A 20,390-nucleotide genomic window follows, 5' to 3' on the forward strand; every position below is an offset into this window, starting at 1 on the left:
TATTTGAGCATTAAGGGATGAGCATTGTCTTGATTCTGTAGGCTTCCTTATTTTGAATATTAACTGGGGTGGCTGCTTAAGAAGTGTGCCTCTTTTAGTTCTGTGTTTATAGCTGTTCCTGGAACGTGAACCTCATCTACAGTGCACACATGCTGTGTTTGACTTTCATGTAGAGCACACTGACCAGGTTCTGAGCAGCTCCCTTTGCCTTACCTCTTCCATTCAGCTCTAGATTTTAAAATCAACCCTTTGCAATTGAGTAGAGCAGCTGGAACATTTTGTATCTATGACGCAACCAGACCTGTTTTAACCAGAGTATGAGTACCCCAGGGGGCCTCTGAAATACCACCTTCCCATCTAACATCTATGCAGGATGACTGACAGTTCTTTGGGGTCTCATGATACCAGAATATATTGAAATGATTGTTTAAATGTTCTCATTGATAACTTACTTTCTTTAGAAAAAACACTCAAAACTTCTGCTGTTAGAATGTACTACATTTTCCTACATGCTAAAAAGATATTTTCATTAAGTGTTAAAGGCAGGGGGAAGCAAATAAGAATTCGCACTGCCATCTACTCTGAGTTACCAAAAGGATGGATAATAGTAGGAGGGGAAAAAAGAAAGGAGAATGTAGAGGAACATGGAGGGAGGAACTGAAACAGAGATTAGTGGCTGCAAGAGCTAAGGGGAAATGACAAAAGTTGACCCTAAAGAGACATGGGAGGCGTGGGTGGTGCTGATTTTGTTCTGCATGCTGAGGTGGAGGTTATGCAATGATTATGTTTGTCAAGACTCTAAGATTAAATCTCACTTTAAAAAGTTATGGTCCTTGGAAACACCTTTAAACTGAGAGGATGCTTGGCACAGATGAACATGCATCTTTGTCCCGGTGACTTTCTGATGAGCATATACACATTGTTTTTGGCATCTTCTTTTTATATCTAGAAGTTAAAGTAAAATCACATTCTTGTACTTAATAAGTAATTTTTATTTATTGTAATTAGCTGCTCGGGAAGGTTCATTGTAAATAAAAATGGAAGCTGACTCCAAGATTGAGGAGGAGGAAACTGCATGAATTTGTACTTTGAGAGTGTGAAAGTCTACCCTTCTGGACCCAGGTTAGGGGTGGCCTTATGCCCTTATTTGCTTTCATAGATAAAGACTTATTGTAAAACAGCCATCCCCATAGTGTGTCAGATTTAATAGAATACATAGAACATGATTTTGACATGGTTTAAGTAAGCTGACAAGAATTGAAGGGAGTATCATTATAAACATAGTTAACATTGTTGTCAAAATTGAGCTCTGTCCTAACTATACGGGCAATCATATTATGAATGATATAAAATAGATACTGTTTATACAGAGAAGCACAAAGGGACTCATTTGGCCAAAGATCAGAATAAGAAAACCTAACTCTTGAATCTTCATGAATAACATGAGGCATGCATTTTCATGAAACCAGATTACAATGAACATTTCATTGAATAGGAATCTTTCAGACATCGATCAAGATGGAAAACTCACAGCGGAAGAATTTATCCTGGCTATGCACCTCATAGATGTAGCCATGTCTGGCCAGCCACTGCCCCCTGTCCTGCCTCCAGAATACATTCCACCTTCCTTTAGGTAAGGAATACTTGGCTCTCACAAGCAGTTATGTGCTCACTATGTGGATTCCAAATTTAGCTGTGTTAACAGTACATCTTGCAAAGATTTTCTTTTTTAATTGTTTAAAATTTATTTTTGATAATTTTTACAGATTTGATTAGGGTGCAAAGGGTCATGGGCTAGAGGAAAATGGGTGAGACCTTTGTTTTGACATTCTCTTTTTTCCTTCCTGTATCTGACAGGGCGGGGACAGAGATAAGGCGGGTGGTGGTCAGCCATGTTCCATACTAACAAGCCCAACCCAGGACTCCCGTGTGGGCTGGTGCACCAGTCTGACCCATAATGATCTTGAGGTTTTTCCCCTCCAGACCACCAGGTCTCAGTCCCCTCACTTACGTGCAAGTACAGTGGCCCTGTCGTTGGTTGTCCCTCAGGATTCATTCCTCACCTGCAAGTACAGTGACCTTATCCATGGATTCCCTAGGCCATAATTCCATACCAGTAAGATCCCAGAGCTTACAAGCCCAGGACCCTTCCCCTGCCTGGCAGTGTGGATGGGACAGGAAGCCTGGGGCAGCACAGGTACCCCGATCCATAGCCATGTGGCTGGGGGTCCAGCCACCCACGCCTAGCAGTGTGGATTGGGCAGGAAGCCTGGGCCAACACAGGTACCCCAATCTACAGCCATGTGGCTGGGGGATCCAGACACCCAAGCCTAGCAGTGATTTTCATTGCTGGAAACTGAGATACCTATAAATACAAGAGAATTTTCTTTCTAGATTTTTTTGTGATGTTTATATAGTTGAACCGGATAGGAAAGATGGAGGATTAGGAAACAGTGGTGGGACCATTGTTCTAAAATTTTCTTTTTCTTCCTCCTGTATTTGGAGGAGTGGAGAGATAAGGGGAGAAGCCGCACCCACCCTCCTTACCACCTCAGTTCCTGGGGATGGGGAACTGCCACCTGCTATCATCCCAGGATCCCTGATGTGAGGGATGCTCTGAGGGATCCTGCTGAAGTGGTTTCAGAAGTTCTGGAATGCTGTCCAAGGATTTCTGTTTAGATTCTATGTTAATCCCGTGCCCATTTTGTTCTGCGAATGCTTCTACTACTCATAATACAACAAAATAAGACACCAAAAGATTGTTGTGATCAAAAATTCAACAGACATTTTAGGAATAAATGCTGGTTATGAAAGAGAAACTGAGCATGTACATGGAAGATAAAGCCAGGAGCCCAGTGCAGGAACATAGTGGCTGAAGTCCTCACCTTTCACATGCTGAGAGTCCATATAGGTGACGTTTGTGTCTTGGCGGCCCTGCTTCCCATCCAGCTCCCAGGAAAACAGTCAAGGATGGCCCAAAGCGTTGGAACCTGCACCTCTCTAGGAGACTGGGAAGAAACTCCTAGCTTCTGACTTCAGATTGGCTTAGCTCTGGCTGTTTTGGCCACTTGGGGAGTGAATCAATGGATGGAAGAGCTTTCTCTCTTTCTTCCTCTCTATGTATCTGATTTTCCAATAAAAAAAATAAAATAAATCTAAAAGAAAAAAGAAACCAAGGAAATTGTGCTTGTCCATTATACGCATTGAAGAGATAATAAAAATGCTGGCCATGGCTGCCCTACTTCTGATCTAGTTCCTGCTAGTATGCCTCGTAATGCAGTGGAAGAGTGGCCCAAGTGGCAGCCTTGTGGGCGACCTGGAAGAAGTTTCTCACCTCCTCTGTGGCCTGGCCCGGCCTTGGCACTTTCAGGCATTTAGGGAGTGAACCACTTCCTTCTCATTAATCACTTGTCTAAAGAAGTTTCTCCTGATCTGAAGCACAGTCTCACTAGAGATGATAGGAGAGTTCTCCAGTGGTGGGGGGGAGGGGCAGTGTTTGTTTGTTTGTTTCTTTTCTTTCTTTCTTTCTTTTTTTTTTAGGTGTTTGTTTTCTAATTTTTTTTTGAAAGGAAGTTTTAGAGAGATCTTCCATCTACTAATTCATTCCACAAGTGGCCGCAACAGCCAGATCTGTGCTGCTCTAAAGCCAAGAACGAGGTGTTTTTCCCAGGTCTCCCACATGACTGCAGGGACCTAAGCACTTGAGTCATCTTCTTTCTGGGAAAGAATGCTTTCCCAGTTGCATTTGCAGGAAGCTGGATCAGAAATGGAGGAGCTGGGGCTTGACCATGCCAGTGCCACAGGTACAGGCTATGCCATTGAGCTGGTTATTGCTCCACATCTTAAGACTTTTTCACAACTTTCCCAATTCTACCAAAATAGCTTAATGTGAGTCTGTTCTGTTTTTCTTTTTTCCTCCCATGTTTGCAGGAGAGTTCGGTCTGGCAGTGGTATATCTGTCATCAGCTCAACCTCTGTAGACCAGAGGTTACCAGAGGAACCAGCGTTAGAAGATGAGCAACAACAGTTAGAAAAGAAATTACCTGGTAAGTTGGTCTTTTGTGGTTTTGAGTTATACATTTGAAAGATTGTCTCTAAGGCGAAGATGAACATAAAAATAAATTAAACTTTTGACACATGTTCCTTTAACTGATTTTGGACAGAAAGGAATGCTTTTTTTTTTTTTCCTTAAAGAGACTGATTTATTTAAAGGCAGAGTTCCAAGGGGTTGGAGGGAAGCCATCTTCTGATTTGATTTCTCCTGGTTTCAAGTGACTCTGATAGCTGAGGTTGGACCAGCCTGAAGCCAGGCCTCAAAACTCCATCCAGGTCCCCAGCTGAGTAACAAGGCCTCAAGTTCTTGGACCATCATCTGTTGTTTTTCCAGGTGCATTATCAGGAATTTGGACTAGAAGCTGAGTAGCTGGTACTCAAACTGGTACTGCCATATGTAGTGGCAGCTGTCAGCCTAACTTGCTATGCTACTGTGCCAGTCCCAAAAGAGACATTTGTAATACACTTCTGGATTTGAATCTGTGTTAAGAAATAAGAACCCTACTAATAAGATCTTGCTGTAACTTTTTAAAGATATATTTATTTTGAGACTCAGTTACAGTGGGTGGGGGGGGGGAGACAGCGAGGAGAGTGAGTGAGCGAGTCATCTTCCATTTCTAGTTCACTCCCCAGGTGTCTACATGGGCCAGCATTTACCAGCCAAAGCCAGAAGCTTCATCCAGGTCTTCCATGCGGCGAGCAGGGTCCCAGAACACTTGGGCTGTCTTCTGCTGTTTTCCCAGGCCATTAGCAGGGAGCTGTTATCAGAAGTGGAGCAGTTGAGTTAGGAACCAGTGCCCAATGGGATGCCAGTGTTGCAGATGGCAAAATCACCCGTTACAGCTAAACACTGGTTCCCCGCCTTGTAACTTTTTACTTGAAATCTGACTATATGTTATTTAAGATAAAATATGTGTTTTCTGTAGAACTTATATGACTAAAAGTTTCTTAGGTAAGGTGGCTGCATTATATTCCTAGTTGTTGAAGCAGAAAATAAAATCACTTTGTTTTTTCAGGATGTGAAATAATTGAAAATTACTTAATAGAGGAAACTTATTTTAAATTTAATGTGAACTTATTTTAAATAACTCAGATTTTCAGTGACAAGTCCATCATACTGTCAGAATAAAGTGGGTATGCATTATTCATGGTATAGTGATATGAATCAGCAAATGAAATGTATTATGGATTTTCTTACATTAAATCCTTGTCAATGTCATTTTGCTGTAGTGCCCATCAGTTCATTGATTTGCTTGAGGCAGTAGCTTTTCCTTTGTATTCTCACAACTAAATTGTCAGTGATAAAATACTTTTTGAAGATGTTCAATGTGTGAGGCTGTGCATTGAGTATGACCAAGAACCTACATGTTAACAAAACTTTAAGAAAAATTTGGTAGAGGGCTTTAGGTGTATACCTCAATAATCAATAAAGTGGTAGGTGCATGTCAAAAATTCCTGGAGAGTTTTACAGATGAACAACAGAGCTTGCTTCTGGTATGTTGTCATAGGCTGGGAAAGACAGCAATGAAATCTCTATGAAATTTGTTACTACTGAGTGATTTGTTGCACAGGGTCATTATTGGTGGACAAAAGGAACAAGTCAGTCTTGGATGACCATGGAGATGAACAACTGTCAGTGGTGGATGAGGGCAGAAGTGATTAAAATCTGAGATTTTCTTTTTATGTGTGTAGATTTATGTAAGCGTCTTAACAGGAAGCAACATTCTCAAAATGTTTTGTTTGTGCATTGATTTTTAAACAGCCCTTGATTGTTTGCCTTGTTTATACTATGAACAGGGCCAGATACTAGAATTTAAAAGGCAGTTGAAGATTTTGAGAATTGTTGAAAGATTTAAGTGAAATTCACAAAATACTAAAGTCAATCTTTTTTTAAAAGTAATTTATTTAGAATTAAGTTACAAAGGAAGAAAAGAGCATAGGGAAAGGTTGTCCATCCACTGGTTCACTTCCCAGGTAATTGCAATGGCCAGGGCTGGGCCAGGCGATGCTAGGACTTAGAACTTCATCTGGGCTTCCCTTATAGGTATCAGGGGCCCAGATACATGGTATACCTTCTGCTGCATTTCCCAGCACATTGGCAGGGGCCTGGATGGGAAGTAGAGCAGCCAGGAAATAAGCCTACGTGATGCTGGCATCACAAGCTAGAAGTTCAGGATGAAGGTGCTTGGCTGCCAGGTTCCTGCTGAGACCCTCGCCTGCCTTGCAAACAGCAGCCTTCCCTCTGTGTTCTGCCAGTCCTTCCTTACTGCTTGCTGGCACCGATGATAAGGCAGATCTCTTTCTCTTTCTCTCTTTCTCTCTTCTTCCTTTTATAAAGCCACTAATGTCATCCTGAGAACTCTACCCTCATGGCCTCTTCTCGCACTACCCTGAGGGGCAGTGAAGGCTGTATAATTGAATGTGCTAGGGTTGTGGGGATACCAGCCATCATTTACAAAGGAGGTGTGTAGCACACTAACTGCGTCAAACCCCCTTTGCCTATGCCCCGTTTCAAGCCATGTTTTTTTCCTCCTCATTCTTATTGCCCTCCAACCCGTGTCAACAACCATTCTACTCTCCATTACATGGATATTTCAAATAAACAGAATAATATGTTTATGGGATCATCTGTGTCTGGCTTCTTTCACATAGTGTATTATTGTTGAGATTAATCCATGTTGTGGTATGTGATATTACTTCATTGCTTTCTGCCATGGAGGACCTTTAAGATTTAAGGTGGTAAAGAGGAAGCTCCCTCTTCTGAAATTGGCAAGGCTGCCAGAACAGGAAAAGCCAAGCGTGCTTGCCATTTTCGAGCCTTAATGCCTGATTATAGCATGTGCAGTGAAGTCGAAACAGGAGTGTGGAAAGAGGCAAGAAAGATACGCCAAGCTCTGAAGGAAGACAAAGAGAGAAACAATGGTTCTTGAAGTAGACTTGGAACAATGGCAGTGGCATAGCACAGAGGCTAGCGTATGCGATTGCCCGTGACTGGCATTGGTACCATGGGGAAGCATGTGAAGGAAACACACAGTACTATAGGCAGTAAGGGACTTGGAGGGTGAGGTTTTGGGAATAAAGTATAATGGACATAAAAGTTTAACAAGAGGGGGACCCCTCTCCCCCAAAAAAGGTAGACCTGGGTGGTAGTTTGGAAATTCCTCATTGGTATTTCAAAGAAGAATACTGAACAGTGAATGGAGAAATATTTATTTACTAATGGTAATATACCTAATGGTTGAAGCACAACTTGTTATTTGCTGTAGGGCGTGAAGGTCTCAAAAACTACTCTTCAAGATACCATCTTGTTAGATGGCCAAAGCATATGCAAGGTGGGCAACCTGGAGAGACTAGTGGTACAGAAGAATTTGGGAGGTTCAGTGTAGCAGAAAATGGGGTAATGGAGAAGTAAAGAAGGTTGGGTGATGATGCAGAAGTAGAATACAAATGTTTTTTTGGAAACAGTGTCTGGCACGGAGAGAAAATTCTAAGCAGAGGATTTAGGGGAAAGACGTTTTTGCACAGTAAGGAAGCCTTGGAAGCTCTGAGTTTGGATGTGTTCTTCAAATCCCAAACATGCCAATGAGCTTTTGCTTTGAGCAGTCCATTGAGGATCCTGGCTTGATGACTCATCTGTTCTTTGTCTCAAAGTCACATTTGAAGATAAGAAGCGCGAGAACTTTGAACGTGGCAACCTGGAGTTGGAAAAACGAAGACAAGCTCTCTTGGAGCAGCAGCGCAAAGAGCAAGAGCGCTTGGCCCAGCTGGAGAGAGCGGAGCAGGAAAGGAAAGAGCGAGAGCGGCAGGAACAAGAGCGCAAGAGACAATTGGAGCTGGAGAAGCAACTGGAAAAGCAACGGGAGCTAGAACGGCAGAGAGAGGAGGAAAGGAGAAAAGAAATAGAGAGGCGAGAGGTAAGCATCCGTGGAGCAGCCCCTACAGTGCCTGAGTACTCACTCTTCTAGAATTCTCCCAGCGATCCTCTGATGTAGTCACAGACTCGTGCAGACGTCACCACTATCTAGTTCTAGAACATTTTCATCACCTCTAAAAGAAACCTTTTACTCAGCCAAAAGTTTACGCCTTGTTTCTTTTCTTTTCCCAAGCCCTGGCAAACACTGACTGGCTTTCCATGGCCAAAAAAATTCCTGTTCTAGAGATTGTCTTACAAGTGGAATCAGATAGGATGTGATCTTTAGCGAATGGCTTTCTCTTAGCAAATGCTTTGAAAATTCATCCACATTGTAGCAGGAATCAGCATTTTATTTCTTATTGTGGCCAAATAGTCTTCCCTTGTATACATGAGCCATATTTCCTTTATCTGTTCACAAATGGATGGATATTTGGCTGTTGTAAATGATACTGTTATGAACATTTTTTTAATAGAAGACTTATTTGTTTATATTTTGAAATGGAGCGTGGCAGAGAGTGAGACAGAAAAGAGATGTGTCCACAGAAGGCAGAGCTCAGCCAAGCCAAAGTCAGGAACCTGAGACTCCCAGATTTGAGGTACCCCACATCTGGATCCTGGGTGCATTAGTAGTCATTAGCTGGAATCAAAAGCGGAGGCAGAAGTCAGGTCTAGGTCCTCTGAAATGGGATGTTGAATTTCCAAGTAGCAACTTAACTTGCTCCACCACAAAACCCACCCCAAACTGGGAGAATCCTCACTGTCTGCTACAGGATTGTTCATAGATTGATGCCATACCTGGCCAGGGGCAAAACCAGTCTCCTGTTTGTCCTTCCAGTTTTCATGTATCCTTGAAGGATCAGTGCTGTAGTTCTCTCAGGTGAGGGAACTTTGACGACGAGGAGTTTTTCTTCATTAAAAAAAAAACAACAACGAAAGAACTTTCTTTTCATGAACTGATTCTGGAAGTTACTAGTATAAGATATTAATTTCCCAAGTGGATAAGTAAGAGAAACAGCCTTGCATTGGTCAGCATTTAAAAAAAAATGACAGTTCAGAGTGTTTATTCAGAAAAATAAACGTGGAAACACAGTGGTGACTATGATGTCCTTTTGTGGCCCCCAGTCTTGGCAAAGAGCAGTTGGAAGATGGGAAGTTAGGGGAAAGTGCCATACGTAGGGTATGTGTTTCACCCAGGAGTCGCAGCCGTGGCATTGAGGTGAACTCACATGTCCAGGAGAATCAACCAAGTTTCATCATAAGGGAATGAGAGATTAGAGAGGTCAGTGTCAGGGACTTCTAGATTTGAAATATAGGCTGAGTGGTACTTAATACAGGGCACCAACTGCTCTGCAATCCCATTGATTTGGGTTTTAGGTCCCAGGATTAGGATTATTCAACTAGTAAAGTCTGTAGGTATTTGAAAATAAGGAATCCCCAAATCTGAAACATTTGTGGTACAAAGTACTCCAGGTAAAAATAGTCAGACTGTACGTCATGATTTCACATGGTGGAAGAAAACCCAGTTTTTGTTCTTGGGGTTTTAGTTTGCTCTCACTGGATAAAGAAGTGTTCCTTTGTTTTTGTAAGCCTGTAAGAAAGAATACTTTTGTTTACTACTTGAGCATTGGTTAAGACATAAAGCATGGAATTCCAGTGGTGAAATAATCCTGTCAGCTCCCATGTTATAGAAATAGTTCTGAATGTTCCCTTTCTTCTCTAGAAGGAACACAGTATTTCTGTAGAATTTTTTTGGTTATTTTGCAACATCATTTTTTGTAATGCTTCATTCCTCAGTGGAAAGTCTTACTGGTTGTTACTCTTGTTAGGAGACATTGTTTATTGCCTGAACTGCGAAGTTAATAAATTGCTTGTAAATGTCACAGGCTGCAAAACGGGAACTTGAAAGACAACGACAACTTGAATGGGAGCGGAATCGGAGACAAGAACTTCTCAATCAAAGAAACAAAGAACAAGAGGACATAGTTGTACTGAAAGCTAAGAAAAAGACTTTGGAATTTGAATTAGAAGCTCTAGTGAGTGGCTTTGGATGATGGTTGGGAAATTCACTTAACACTGAACCTTGAAAATGGTAACAATTCCTGTTATCTTTCATTTTGTTAAAGAATGATAAAAAGCATCAACTTGAAGGCAAACTTCAGGATATCAGATGTCGTTTGACCAGCCAAAGGCAAGAAATTGAAAGCACGAACAAATCCAGGGAGTTGAGAATCGCTGAGATCACTCACCTCCAGCAACAGTTACAGGTGAGGAAATGCTTCCTGTAAGAGCTTGTAGGCTTCCTTGCTTTTGTCGGGTTCCTTTCACTGACTCACTCAGCAGACTTGAAGCACTGCCCTGTCATCAGTGCTAGAGCCAACGATGCCATGGACAATCACTGCCTGAGAAGTAAGATGTCAAGTCAACAGGCTTGATGGTCGTTTGCCCAGCCAGCACTCTTGTCTGTGCCGATACTGCCACTGAGGGCCATTTCATCTCCACGGGGCTTTCCCTGTGTGTGCATGGAGGGCAGACACTGAACAAGCGAGTACTGTGAGAAAGAGAAGACGTGCCCTGGGAATGAGTCTGGAAGGGGCGTCGGAGGCCTTGGGGTAGGAGAGATTTTGCTTTTACCAAAAGTCAAGGAGACGGACCGATTGAGAGTGCTGCTGGAGCACAGACCTGAAAGCAGTGGAAGGATATCTGCCAGAATAAACTGCAGCCAGACAGTGGTACTAGAGCCCCAGCTGCTCCACTCCCAATCCAGCTCCCTGCTGGTGTCCTGGAGAAGCAGTTAAGGACGGCCCAAAGCCTTAGCACCCTGTGCCCACGTGGGAGACCTGGAGGAGACTCCTGGCACTTGGCTTCACATTGGCTCAGCTCTGGCTGTTGGGGCCACTTGGGCAGTGAATCAGTGGATAGGAACACTCGCGCGCTCTCTCTCTCCCCCTCTCCCCTTCTTCCTCCTTCCCTCCCTCCCTCAATATATTTTTTCAAATAAATATTGTTTAAAAGATATTTATTTCTCAGAGATTTGGCAGTTAGATTGTCCAACATTAATGTGCCAGCATCTGCAAAAAAGGTGGCAGAGAAAAGTTTTGAAGTGTAGGAGCCAGAGAAAGTCTGAGGGAGGAAGGCAGAACTTTTCACCAGGCCGCTCTCAACGTAGGGCATTAACCCTAATCAGAGATTCTCCCCCTCTTCGTGCTATCAGAACGCTAGGTAACTCTGTTAATTTTTTAAAAGATTTATTTTATTTGAAAAGCAGATTTGTATATATAAAGAGAGATCTTTTATCCAGTGGTTCATTCTCTAAATGGCTGCCAACAGCTAGGCCTTGTCCAGGGAGGAACCAAGAGCTTGCTTGAACCAGGTCTCTCATGCAATTGCAGGGCCCTGGGACATAGGCTGTTTCCCTCTGCTTTCCTAGGTGCCTGAGCAGGTAGCTGGATGGGAAGTGGAGCAGCTGGGACGCAGCCTAGCACCTGTATGGCATGCTGGCACCACAGGTTGCAGCTTAACAGCCGTAGCATGGTGCTGCCCCAGCAATTAACTTCTAACATGAGATTTCAATGATGCTCCAATCATAGTAATAATACTCCTGAAATTCTTTGCATGTCTGTATCAATGGCTGTGTCCTTCTTTTATTCTTGATATCACTCATTTGGCTCTTCACACACACACATTTGGCTCTTCACACACACACACACACACACACACACACACACACATACACACTTTTCTTTGTTCTTCCATCTCTTCTCTCTGCTGCTCTTGCTTGTTGATCAGTCTACCTAGAAACAGAAGTTCATTGATTTTACAAGAAAAAAATATCCTCTCACTTTATTGATTTTCTCTGTGATACATCTGTTTTCTATTCCATTTACTTATGCTGTTTATTCTTTGAGTTTACTTTAACTTCCTTGTTGTTAATAATAACTGAATTAAAAAGCATAAATAACTGAATTTGACTTTTTTTTTTTAATTTAAAGATTATCTATCGTTTTGAACGTCAGAGTTGCAGAGGGAGAGACAGTTTTCTTCCGTCTGCTAGTTCACTCTCTGAATGGACACAGGGCTGGAGCTGTGTTGGTGTGAAGCCAGGAGTTTCTAAGAGTCTCCTATGGAAATGCGGGGCCCCAAGCACTTGGGCCATTTTCTATTGCTTTTCCAAGCCCTTAGCAGGGATCTGTTTGGAAAGTTGGAACAGCCAGAACTCGAACCAGCACCCATAGAGGGTATGGACAGTGGATTTACCTACTAAGTGACAGCACTGATCCTGACCTTGATTTGTGATATAAGCATTTTAAACTGTGAATTTTCTTTTAAGTAGTGCTCTAATGACGTTCCACAAAATGTTACATTTAGTCTTTTCAACTCAAAATATTTTTAGTGTTTACCCAGGTTTTTTTTTTCCCTGGGTAATTATTCAGAAGTATGCTATTTAGGTTCCAAATATTTGGTCTTTTCCCAAATATACTGAGACTGATGGCCCAGCCTGTAGTTGTCTGGACAAGTGTTCCATGCACGTTTGAGGATAGCCTGTATTCTGTTGCAGTTAGATGGGGTATCCCAGAAGTGACTTCGGTCAAGCAGATCCTTGCTGATGGTGCAGTCTTTAGTGTCCTTACTGATTCTGTGACTTCTGTCGGCTCTTGGGAGAGAGGAGCAGTGTTGCTGTCTTATTTACTGTTAATTTGCGTATTTTTCCTTTGGTTGTGTCAGTTAGTATTTCTAGGAAACTCTATTAACAAATTTTTAAGATTTATTTACTTACTTAAAAGAGTTGCAGAGTGAGATTTTTCATCTGTTGATTCACTCCCCAGATGACCACATCAACCTACTCTGAGGCCAAAGTCAGGAGACAGGAGCTTCATTCACATGGGTGGCAGTGGTTCTGACACTCTAGCCATCTTCTGCTGCTTTCCTAGGCACATTAGCAGGGAGCTGAATGGGAAATGGAATAGCTGAGTATCAGATCAGTGGCCATATGGGATGCTGGAGTAGCAATAAGCAGCTGTGCCAGTATATAAGCCCCCTTTCATTCATTTTTATAAAAGATTTTCTTATCCATTTTTATTTCTTTGAAAGAGTGACAAAGAAGAGTGCAATTAAGATGTATGTGTGTGTGTACAATTGTTTTATATATCATATTATAGATGAAGAGAGAGGTAGATGTTCCATCTACCTGTCTATTCCCCCAATGACCAAAACAGCCAGGGCTGGATCTTCCTGACTCCTGGTGCCAAGAACTCCTGTCTGGATATCCCTTGTGGGTAGCTTTCACAGGTCCATCAACAGGATGCTGGAGAGGGCATGGAATAGCAAGGACCCACACCAATGCCCCAGCATGGGATGCTGTTGTCATAAGCAGTGGCCTAACTCACCATGCCGTACCACTGATCTTTCATTGACTTTTTAAAGATTTATTTTTTATTATTTTTTTTATTGGAAAGGCGGATATACAGAGAGGAGAGACAGAGAGGAAGATCTTCCGTCCGATGATTCACTCCCCAAGTGAGCGCAACGGGCCGATACTATGCCGATCCGAAGCCAGGAGCCTCTTCTGGGTCTCCCACGCTGGTGCAGGGTCCCAAAGCTTTGGGCCGTCCTCGACTGCTTTCCTGGGCCACAGGCAGGAAGCTGGAAGGGAAGCGGGGCTGCCGGGATTAGAACCGGCGCCCATATGGGATCCCGGGCATGCAAGGCGAGGACCTTTAACCACTTGCGCCACCGCGCCGGGCCCTTCATTGACTTTTGATGTGAAATTTCATAGATATATTCCCTTTATTATCTTAAGGAGAAAGGGCCTATATTTGTTTGTTATCTCAATATTATGATTAAATGTGTAACAGATGTGTTTTTAGTGTTTAAGATTGATGCTTAGACTATCCAGATAGTGTTAATAAAATAAATAAAACCATGAATCCTGAAAATATAGTGAAGTAAAAAATGATACAGTTTAAAGAAAGAAAAGTATGTGACTATACATAAAATGATCACAGTGACCTGAGCTGGGCTTCTTGATATTCACAGTTTTGGAAAGGAACTTTGGGATCAGGGTTGTCTAACGTATGGGAAGAATAAGAGAAAAAGAAACTCAGTTCAACTATTTTGGGGAAACAGTCTGATTTGTGTGTTCTCTTTTGTGAATATTTTTTTTGGCTGTCAATTATTCGTAGGGAAAGATGCTTCTAAATGCTTTATTTTAAAAAGAAGTTTAAATTTATTTTTACTTTATTGGAAAGGGTGAGAGAGAAGTTGTCCGTTTGTTAGTTCACTCTCCCAGTTGGTTGCAAGAGCAAAGGTTGTACCAGGCCAAAACAAGGAGCTCAGAACTTGATCTGAATCTCCCATGTGTGTCCCTTGGACCCAAGTAACAGTAGTCCCCTGCTGCCTCCCACGATGTCCATTAGTAAGGAGCTGGTTCAAGAAGTAGAGAATTTGGTGCTCAAACCTATACTCCAGTGGGTGATGGGGGTGTCCCAAGTGGCATCCTAACGGCTGAGCCAAGCTCCTCTTCCTCTGTATCCTTACTGTTGAACTTGGTCTGTCTACCACTCAGATATTCCAGCAGAGTACACAAAGGTTTTTAGGCACTAGGCCACCACGCTGGGTCTGGTGCAGATTTTTAACTAAGGCTTTCTCATTTCTTCAAACCAGTGTCAATTCATAGAAATCATTTTTCATCAAGTCAAAATAAAAGTCAAAATGTCCTCAATGAAACTTATAGAAACCAAATGGGAAATTTCTGAGCTGAATTAAAGCATATTCTGTGCTTGGAAAGTTACCCATGAAAACTTCAAGCAGCCTTGTTCATGTTTGTTCAGCTTTTATCGTGTGCCAGTTAAAAAATAGTTGCTTTTAATCTTATGGTGTACCTGTTTAAAATTCCATCCTGTGTGCTGAAAAAATATACAGAGGCTAAGATCTGATTATTAAACTTTTTTGATTACTGCTTCCAGCTTCAAGTATAGGGTTAACCAGTTCAGCCCTAGTAGACTTCCTATTTGAAATGTTGTATTAATTTACAGACAGGGTTACTGTATTTTAATTTAATCAAGGTAATATTGAGAGATCACTCTGCTCAGTCGTACTTATAGTGTATTTTCTTTTATAGCTTTTAAGTGTCCAGTAAGTCAACAAGAATAAAAGCAAATATAAGCAAGGAAATCATTACTATCCCAACTTTATTGTAGTGGAAAGTTATTTTGTAAACAGAGTTAATTTCTTGGCCAGAAACCAAGAGGCACTCTGGCTCGGAGTGGAATGCAGTTTCACCATAGGCCAGGCCTAGGGATGTGGTGAGAGGCGTCTGCAAGGTGTTGCAGCACTGCTGAGAACTTGGCTGGGGATTGCAGGCCTGGTAGTGTTGCCTGTCACTGCTGCTTGCTTCTGTCTCCTAGGAGTCTCAGCAGATGCTTGGAAGACTTATTCCAGAGAAGCAGATACTCAACGACCAGTTAAAACAGGTTCAGCAAAACAGTTTGCACAGTAGGTGTTTTATTATTATTATTATTTTTAAAAAATTGTTTTTTTCCATCTCATCTGACCAAAATTGCCTCTGTGAAAAGAAAATGCTGAAAAGTATTTTCCTCACTGTCGGATTTTCCTTCTCTTGCATTGTTTCTCTAAATTAGGGGATTCACTTGTTACACTCAAAAGAGCCTTAGAAGCAAAAGAACTAACTCGGCAGCAACTACGAGAGCAACTGGATGAAGTGGAGAAAGAAACTAGATCAAAACTACAGGAGATTGATATTTTCAATAACCAGCTGAAGGTAACTTCCATATATGCCTACGTATTTGTGCTACCTTTACTTTCTCAGTGTCCGGCAGAAAAATTTATTATGCTGGTTTGCCAACCTTTGTGACAGTCTTCAATATTTGTAAAGGAGCATGAGGCAATCTAAATGACATTTTTCTCCTTTAAAATATAAGGCATAAATTGGACATCTTATCAATTTGGGTGATGTGAGTAGCTCCAACGAAACACCCGTCTTTAATCTCAGCTGTATCTTTGCATCTCCCTCCTTTTCCGTTTGTAATCACAGCAGGGTGAATCGGGTCTGAAGAGCTCATCTTCCCTGTGTTCTTTAACAGTCGCTGGAAGGAGTTGTTTTCTCGCTCAAACTAAGAATTTTTCTGCCAGTTCCTATCTTCAAGATTGTGTCTGTTTGAATACCCGTGTTTTGTTTTCACACGTTTCGGAATTGTACTGTTTTGTGAGGTGATCGTTTTGTGTGACAGAAGTGTTATACAGTTTTGTCAGATTCAGGGAACTACTGGCGTTCAGAGGGAGTGTATAATGGGCAGGTCACACAGCCTGTTTTCCTTTCGGTATTTTTCATTTAACTTTACAATTTTGTCATCTGAAGAACGTTAGTGCTTATGTTCTATAAAAGAATGCCAATACAATAATAATTTAAAAAAAAAAGAATTCCAATAGCTCATTTGTTAAGAATACTGATCATGGAGCAGTTTAGATTTAACTAGCATTAAAGGTTTAAAAGTCAATTTCATTCTTGCAAGAAATTGAGTATCTTATTCCCTTCCAAGTATTTGTTTGCTTCTTTTATATTTTCTTAAATTAAATTTTGCGTCTTACTTTGTTTATCCCACTTACTGATTTAAAAGGAAAAGAGACAGACAGATCTCCTAAATGCTGATTTGATTTCCTTTGTGCGTGCCCTGAACAGCCTGGGGAGGAGCCGTACCATTGCCAGGATCCCATTGCTCAGATGTCTACAACAGGCAGGGTAGGGCTGAAGCCAGGAGTCGGCCACCGGCTCTCCCATGTGGGCGGCAGGGGACCAGATCCTGGGGCTGTCTTCTGCTGCTCTCCCAGGAGTAATAGAGAGCTGGGTCAGAATTGAAGCAGCTAGGACTTAAACTGGTGCTCATCGGATGCTGGTTGGCTTAACTGACACTGACCCACCAAGCACTTAACCCTGACTTAAACTTCTTTTATCCTTGACAATACCAAATTTAGCTTTTGACACTAAAGACAAATGAAAACTCCTGTTGTTGTTTTAAATAAAAAGAGGAGGCCTTTTGAGATTTTTGAGATTTTCAGTGTGCTGTTAGGTGAGATTCCAGGCCAGGTTGTCTAGACATCTGAGGTTGAGGTCTTTGTGCTGTTCTTTTGGAGTATTAAGTAATGAAGTCTTCTCAGTTGTGTAATTCCAGGAAAATGCTCTGAGGGGAAGTACTATTTGGGCCAACTTAATGTTATTCTTCACTTTGCTTTTATGCGTTCCCAGTGTATGTGTGTCTGCTGTGTATGTTCACTTTAATGTGTGTGTGTGTAGGTGTGATAGGTCAGGATCGTATGTACTGCTGTTAATTCTCCATCTCTACAATAAGTGTAGTAAGAATACCCACAGTGTGTCCTGTCAGTGTTTTAAGCAAAAGAATGTTAACACTGTTGCCAGCGTTTCATCATTTCCCGAAAGATGTACCATGAAACATTCACATATATATTGCACTCAGGTAACATTGAAACATTTTCTGCCTTCAAAATTAAGGTTGCTTTTTCTAGAAATTTGACTCATCACCCAAGGATAAGGTATTAGAAAAGTATACTTTCATGGAAGAGTTTTGATGAGTGCCAAATTTCAGGATTGGATTATTTTGGCAGTTGGATTGCTGTTAACTGTTGCTAAAGCAAACACACTTGAAATGTGCTGGGAGTTGTTCTTACCAGGCTTGATGGACTAATCTTGCCTTCTGCATCAGCTGGCTGCTTGTGTGAATATGAGCACTGAGTATGTCCTTGGTCGAGTAAGTGTAATTTTGGATTAATACTGGGGAGTTTAAAAAAGGAGAACAAGCTAGTGTGGCTGTTTCAGGGTGGTTTATAAGGGATGAAATATTAAAGTTTATTTTGGCACAAAACTTTTTTCTAAATCCATAACATAGTTTTGTCATGAGTACATTAAAAAAAAAAATGTTTCTTTATCTGAAAGAGTTATAGAGAGAGAAAGAAACAAAGAGAAAGATCTGCTGATTCATTCCCAAAATAGACTCAAAAGTTTTTGACTAGGCCAGTTCAGAGGCAGGAGTTTTATCTGGATTTCCCATATGAATGCAAATACTTGAGCTATCCTCTGCTGCTTTCCCAGGCACATTAGCAGGGAGCTGGGTCAGAAATGAACTGACACCCATATGGGATGCTGATGGCCTAGAGAGCAACCTAGCTTGCTGCACCACAGGACCACCCTCCCATTTCATGAATTTATTTAAGACCTTTTGAATGCCTGGATTTCAAATTTTTCTCCATCAAAATAAATTTGTCTTTTAATTCCATTTCCATGAACATTCACCCCTTTTTTCCCCCTGATTTGATTTAAAAGAGGCAGACTAACAGAGAGATATTTCACTTGCTGCTTTACTTGCCAAAATGCTCATTACAGCTATAGATAGATTGTTCCAAAACCAGGATCCTAGAACTCATGTGTGTCATGGGGGCCTCCACTCCCTGCCGTGACTGCTGCCTGCCAGGATATCCATTCGCAGGGAGCTGGAGGTAGCGTAGTCAGGGCTGGTACCTAGGCACTCCAAGAGCAAGGCAGATGTAAACGTTCCAAGATGTGTCTTAACTTCTTCACCAAATACTGTGAAGAATTTTGTGGTTTTTTGCTTTTTTTTCCCCCTCATCAAAAAGAATTAATTTTTTCTACTCAATATCTAACAGTCTAAGAAGAGATACTTGTCATTAATTAAATGTAGAAGAATTACTTTTGTGGTCATGTTCATAGGTATTTGTGTTGTAGAGGAAGCGATGCACTGAATATATGACACATACTTGTATCTGTGGCCGACCGATGCCAGTTGGCTCCAGATTCAGTTCTGGGTCAAGAGTCTGTTGCCCTAAACTTCCCTCTGACTGCAAAGAAATTGAGGGTTCATTCTTTACAGGAAGGCTATTTTTCCATGCATTTGAGTAGATTAATGTTAAAGGTGTGTTGATAAACTCCAGGAAAGGGTCCAAGAATATCTTTATGATCTGTCACTCCAAATAAAGAATTGCTTGTGAAAGAAATTCTGAATCCTGTAGCAGCTAATAAACGCAGTAAGAACAAACTTAAAGACTGTGATGGGAACTGATAGCAGTCATGCTTGAAGCTCACGTGCTGGATATTCGCTAAGGATCAAATGAACAAGTCAGTCAGCGATTAACGGGTGGCAGTTGGTCTTGTTAGTGACTGTGAGTGTGAATTACCACTGGAAAGCATGTGTAATGGATCAAATTTATTGACCAAATGTTGCTGCTTTTCAAATACATTCTGTATGCAGCAAGGGGTTTTTTTTTTTCATGTTAAAAAATCAGCAGTATTCTGGATTTGTGCTCCAGAAACACGAATTTGAAGTTTCTGATGAACTATGATCTTCTCTATACCTCAACGTACAGTAAAACCAAAGCCTTCTGGGAGTCCCATTGCACTTACCCACGGGTCTAAAATTATGGTCCTGACATGTGCCAAATCACATTGCTGAGAAGAATGCTTTGGAGAGTAGTCGTGCCTTTGCCTGCCCTGTCAGTGTTAGTAATTACTGCAGCCTGACAGCCTGATCTGACATACCCTGCCTGCATGGAGCTATAACAGTGGTATAAAGACGATTTCTAGTTTACACAGCTCTACTACTGCATGCCAAGCCAGGAGAATCCACTACAACACAGAGGTTGGGTTTTCTGTTTTGTGTTAAAATGTTGAGTCCTTGTTGGTTCCTGTCTCGTGTCTGTGTGCTGGACAAGTGCTCACACATACGACCATTTACATTTGAGTGTTTCTCTCTTCCAGTCAGTGACAGTGGAGGAGGCAGTGTGGCAGTGCCTGGCAGTTCTCCTGGGCTGTGTCATCCACTTAGACTTCTTTCTAAAGGTCTCCATGCCCTACTCTGGCCATGCACGTCTCTCAGACTAAGAATGGTGAACCTGCTGCAGCTCTGGGCCACAGGTTTCCCTACGCAAATGAGTGCTCAGTGCCTAAAATAGCATTTACCAGGAAGTACTGACTAAGCCTTCTTCGTGCATGTTGACAGCCATTAGTAACTAGTAACTATTAATCATGGAGTATGATTGAGCCTGCCCTCTTGACATATCGTGTGTGTGACGCTGTAAGCTTTGAATAACAAGACAAACAAGGTGCTGTCTACTTGTCTCTTGTAGCAAGCATTTTAGGTCAACGAATTTTCCACTTTTCTGAGAAAATCTGAACGAGCACTCAGTTCTTCCTTGGCTCCGTGTGTTTATTCTACCACAGAGGAGACAGTATGATGGTCAGTGTACTCTTCCAAAAAACAGTGTTTTTATTCCTCTGCACATTGGAGTATTGAGAACATATCCCTTCAGTGTGTTTGGGAAGTCCAAGCGCCTTAAAACACAAGGGTTTCTTAGAAATGTCAGTTCTGTCTGTGGTGATGAT

The 20,390-nt window shown here is 41.8% G+C and overlaps 1 protein-coding gene across 1 annotated transcript in view; it reads left to right on the forward strand.

Moving 5' to 3' along the window:
• The window catches only part of ITSN1 (intersectin 1), a 203,128-nt gene that overhangs the window by 90,303 nt on the left and 92,435 nt on the right, over window positions 1-20,390 (forward strand). Inside the window, exons 10-16 of the mRNA XM_040980773.1 lie at window positions 1,496-1,633; window positions 3,931-4,046; window positions 7,705-7,967; window positions 9,850-9,999; window positions 10,090-10,230; window positions 15,370-15,457; window positions 15,604-15,743. Of these exons, the coding sequence (XP_040836707.1) occupies window positions 1,496-1,633; window positions 3,931-4,046; window positions 7,705-7,967; window positions 9,850-9,999; window positions 10,090-10,230; window positions 15,370-15,457; window positions 15,604-15,743 (1,036 nt within the window). The remainder of the gene's footprint in view (window positions 1-1,495; window positions 1,634-3,930; window positions 4,047-7,704; window positions 7,968-9,849; window positions 10,000-10,089; window positions 10,231-15,369; window positions 15,458-15,603; window positions 15,744-20,390) is intronic.

This window comes from Ochotona curzoniae, unplaced genomic scaffold, assembly GCF_017591425.1.
Source record: "Ochotona curzoniae isolate NIBS_2020 unplaced genomic scaffold, NIBS_Ocur_1.0 contig_3498, whole genome shotgun sequence".
NCBI lineage: Eukaryota > Metazoa > Chordata > Mammalia > Lagomorpha > Ochotonidae > Ochotona > Ochotona curzoniae.